Source organism: Agrilus planipennis, unplaced genomic scaffold (assembly GCF_000699045.2).
Source record: "Agrilus planipennis isolate EAB-ADULT unplaced genomic scaffold, Apla_2.0 scaffold38, whole genome shotgun sequence".
Taxonomy (NCBI): domain Eukaryota; kingdom Metazoa; phylum Arthropoda; class Insecta; order Coleoptera; family Buprestidae; genus Agrilus; species Agrilus planipennis.
Genome location: NW_020438882.1, coordinates 699,182 through 702,587, shown reverse-complemented (window position 1 = coordinate 702,587; position 3,406 = coordinate 699,182). Strand labels below are relative to the sequence as shown.

The following is a 3,406-nucleotide window of genomic DNA, read 5'->3' as shown; positions in this document are numbered from 1 at the left end:
ATAAAGTACGCAAAAATACTTTATTTAAGGCCTTAAGTAAACATCGTAATTTTGTAAGCGATTATTCGAAATTCAGAGTATTTTTACATCAATAATATTGCACAGAAAAATGGCAAGTCATATTTACGGAACAACCTGATTTCCCAAATCTGTTCAAAGTAATGTCACTTTTGCTGTCCGTTCCGGCCACTTCAACATTTACATCAGAAAGAGTATTCTCTGTTATGAACGCAAAGTGGCGGGACGACAGGAATAAAGCTTCATTAAAACTAATTAAAAATGAACTTTTAGTTTACTTAAATCTTTGTTTGCCATGTTTAGAGGCTATTAATGTATTTAAGGGCGACAGCAATTTGTTACTGGCTGCTACGTGTAACAAAAAATAAAATACTTTATTTTCATGCCGAGTATTTTTTTTTTAACCTTTTAGTCGATAAATACTTTATGTAAAGCCTGAAAAGGTGGCAACCCTAGTTATTACGGTCTTTTTGCACCATGAACATTACAGATCTGTAATTTACTGAATCCTCTTGTGTTTCGAACTTTTCTATAAATATATACAATTGCAAAATAATGACCATCAAAAAGGACGTCATTGAAATAGGACAAAATAAAGATCAGACGACGGTTTTATTGAAAATAACCCTGCAATAACCAATAATAACTCAAACAAGGAAGAATTAATTGCCTTTGTCAACCCTAAATAAAAAAAAACCTAAACCCTGAGATACAGAAATAGAAGAGTGATAATAAGTTTGCATAAAGAACAACAGGCAGCTATAGAGCTTGAGCAGCAACGTATGGAAGTAAATATTAGGAAGGGAGTCAGGTAAGGATAAACACTATTACCGCTACTTTTTAATCTAAAATAATTTTTAAGCGTTTAAAATAAAATTACAAACTTTTTAGAAGATAAACTCAAAATGATTGTAGAACGTTTGAATCCAATCTCAAACATTCCCAGCGCAATCCAAGCTAACCTAACCTAACCTACCCTATTGATAAAGATANTTATAGCATAATAAAATGACCATAGTACGATAGTACCTAGAGCAAATACAACGCTAATGCTGCTGCTGTTAAACTGGGTTAAAAATAAAAAAGGCAGCTACGAAAGTTCAAATTCATCGTACGTAAAATAACCCACGAGTTGCGGATGTGTAACAAACTTTTCAGTTTCTCTTCCTATTCCCAAAATAGTGTCGTGTTCCCAGACAGATCGTGCGTTACCCCCTCGATGATGAGTTATTTTAATTAAACATTTCGCCTGAGTTCTGCAGTCAGACCATTCTCTTTAAAGCAGTTTGTAGTTAAATTGTGGCCAGTTATAACGTTTTACGAGAGATTGAAACCGCGGGTGTCATTCAAAGATAAAATGAGAAGTGTCCACAGGCCAACAGTGATAACCATGAGGAATGTTAACCCTGAAGGACAAGGAATAAACTGTTGTTGTTGTAGATGTTGTACTTGTCTGAATTTAGGATTTATGAAAACGGAAGCTGGAGTTTTAAAACTCATTGAAATTGTAAGTATTGTTGTTAAATCACTTTTACCGTCTTTAGATTATAATTGAATTTATTTAAATCAAAGAAGTTTGGCCCGAAAGTGCAGAATAGCATGAATTACATTACCCTTGACCCTTCCATGTGTGCCATTTGGTGTTGCCCGTGTACATTTCACTCAGTATTTGTTATTGTTATTATTGCTGGCGTCACCACGGACCGCGATCCTTCACAGTAAATATAAAAAAAGATAATTAAGAAAAATGTCGTTAGGGCCGTTAAGAGTATGAAAATGGTCCTCATAGTAGTGAGTTTAACATTTAAAGATCACTGCAATAGTTAAACATTGTTATTTAACTGATCAAACATGTCCTGTTTTATCATTTTTACCAACTTATATTTTCCCATTATTGTCGATATATTTCATATTGAGCGAAAGATAGTTGTATTCTCATTATACGACAACGATCTGTGGGCTAACGAAAATTTGCAAGGATAGTAAAAACACTCAATGCTTTTTAAACGGAATAATACTTTGACGGACGTATGACAGGCGGCTGCTAACCGTCAATTTACGGAAAGTGAGAACCGAGCCTTAGATTACAGATTCTTATACATCTAAGAAAAACATATTTCAAGATCTGTGTGGTGCGACGTTGATTGACTGAATATGAAACATGTATATCGATAATAATTGGAAAATATTGTATGTGTTTCCGTTTTAACAAAAACTAATTTAATTCTCAAGGAATAACTGCAGAAATTATGTTAACAGAAAAGAAATAAATTTAAAGATTAAGTGTGAAAGGAATACAGTCAAGCATGCATACGGAACTGAAATTTGAATTTGAAACTTTTGGCGCAGCAACGGTAGAGCAGGGTGGAACTTTTCTTCCTTCCCTGGCAAAATCAAGATAAAAGTATTAACATTTTTGTTTTGATAAAATATATTTTCGTGGACAACTGTTACAGCTATTATATGCCCTTCGTATTTAACCGTAAAAACTGCATATTTTTCATGACTAAAACAGTAAATCGGTTCAATTTATGATAGGGACGAAAGCAGTTATTTTTACGAAAGAAAAATGTCGTTCGGCTGTTATTTAGTTATTTATTTGTTGAACGGAAATATTAAGCCGGAAATACCAGCCGCTAATTAAGGCTTGAATGGCGTCTATTTTCAATTTAATTCTGGCGCGAATTTAGTGGAGGGGGGCTCTCGAACCCCCGGCTGTGTGAGAAATGTTGACATTTTTTACAACTTACGTACGATAGACGTTATAATATATCTATCTATAAATTGTCATATACTACAATATGGTTACAAAAGAATAGTTACTAAAATTGAAAATAAATTACCATTTGGATCGACCATTAACTGTTTTTTAAATGTTTTTTTTATTCTTTATTTTTTAACATTCTCCTTATTAAACGATGAGAACAAAGTGGTTACAAGTTCATAACGATTCAAAGATAAGAACCCTGTTTTAATCTTTGTACGTCTACAATATGCCACAATGATACCTTTTCAAAGTTGTTGCCGATGCAGTCAATTTTATATACAAGATCGTGAATATTTAAACAATGAATCAATTGTTTCTAGGCATGTAACTATTAACAGTAATAAATAATCATTTTGATACCAATTCAAGAAATTGAAAGAAAGCAAGAATAATAAAGCAGATTGTTGTAGATTTAGGTTTAATAATTTTTTAATAGGGTGACTGTCAAAATACTATAACAGTGCTTTTTGGGTAACGTATCGGTTTATTCAACCATCATCCCACAAAAATTTCTAAGAACATAGTTCTACTGAAAATCAAAATTTTATTAATATTTAAAGTAGAACTATGCTTTTATAATTTTCAGTCCTGATAATGGTTGAATAAACCGAAACGTTACAC

The 3,406-nt window shown here is 32.6% G+C and overlaps 1 protein-coding gene across 1 annotated transcript in view; it reads left to right on the top strand.

Annotated features, from left to right (window-relative positions):
- Positions 1-1,125: 1,125 nt before the first annotated feature.
- LOC108745196 (protein singles bar) overlaps positions 1,126-3,406 on the top strand; it is an 8,416-nt gene continuing 6,135 nt past the window's right edge. The window contains exon 1 of the mRNA XM_025981524.1: positions 1,126-1,525. Coding sequence (XP_025837309.1) covers positions 1,376-1,525 — 150 coding nt within the window. The 5' untranslated portion in view covers positions 1,126-1,375. The remainder of the gene's footprint in view (positions 1,526-3,406) is intronic.